General features: G+C 54.4%; 1 protein-coding gene across 1 annotated transcript; it reads right to left on the bottom strand.

The window, feature by feature from the left end:
• On the bottom strand, positions 1-434 carry LOC114579086 (18.1 kDa class I heat shock protein-like; the record flags this gene model as incomplete). The annotated part of the gene is given in 1 exon segment (XM_028692787.1): positions 1-434. A coding segment is annotated over 1 exon segment (369 nt), but the record flags the coding sequence as incomplete, so codon positions are not given.
• Positions 435-456: the final 22 nt, after the last annotated feature.

The raw sequence follows: 456 nt of genomic DNA, 5'->3' as shown, positions 1-456 counted from the left end.
CTTCTTCTCTCCCTCCTCCTTAGGCACAGTCACCGTAAGCACCCCGTTCTCCATCTTCGCCTTCACCGCATCGGCCCTACCCTTTGCAGGCAGCAGCAATTCCCTCAGAAACTTGCCGCCTCGACCTGCGCGCTTGGCAACGTGCCATACCTCATCCTTCCCCTCCTTGTCGAGCCTGCGCTCGCCGCTTATGCGAAGGACTCTGTCGTCCTCCACCTCTACCTTCACGTCCTCTTTGCTCAGGCCCGGCAGGTCTATTTGAAATATGTGAGCCGTCTGTGTCTCCTTCCAGTCGATGCAGGGCTCGGAATAGGCGAGGCGAGAGATGAGGCTGCTAACAAAGGGATTGAAGATGTAGCTGTTCTCCATGGACTTTTAAGATGGTAAAAGCCAAAGGATGGATTTTATGCAGGTTTAAGTGTGGGTTTTGTCTTCTTTCCGACGGGATGAGGAGGG

This window comes from Dendrobium catenatum, unplaced genomic scaffold, assembly GCF_001605985.2.
Source record: "Dendrobium catenatum unplaced genomic scaffold, ASM160598v2 original_scaffold_276209, whole genome shotgun sequence".
Taxonomy (NCBI): domain Eukaryota; kingdom Viridiplantae; phylum Streptophyta; class Magnoliopsida; order Asparagales; family Orchidaceae; genus Dendrobium; species Dendrobium catenatum.
The sequence above is the reverse complement of the archived record's forward strand: the minus strand, read 5'-3'. Positions and strand labels throughout refer to the sequence as shown.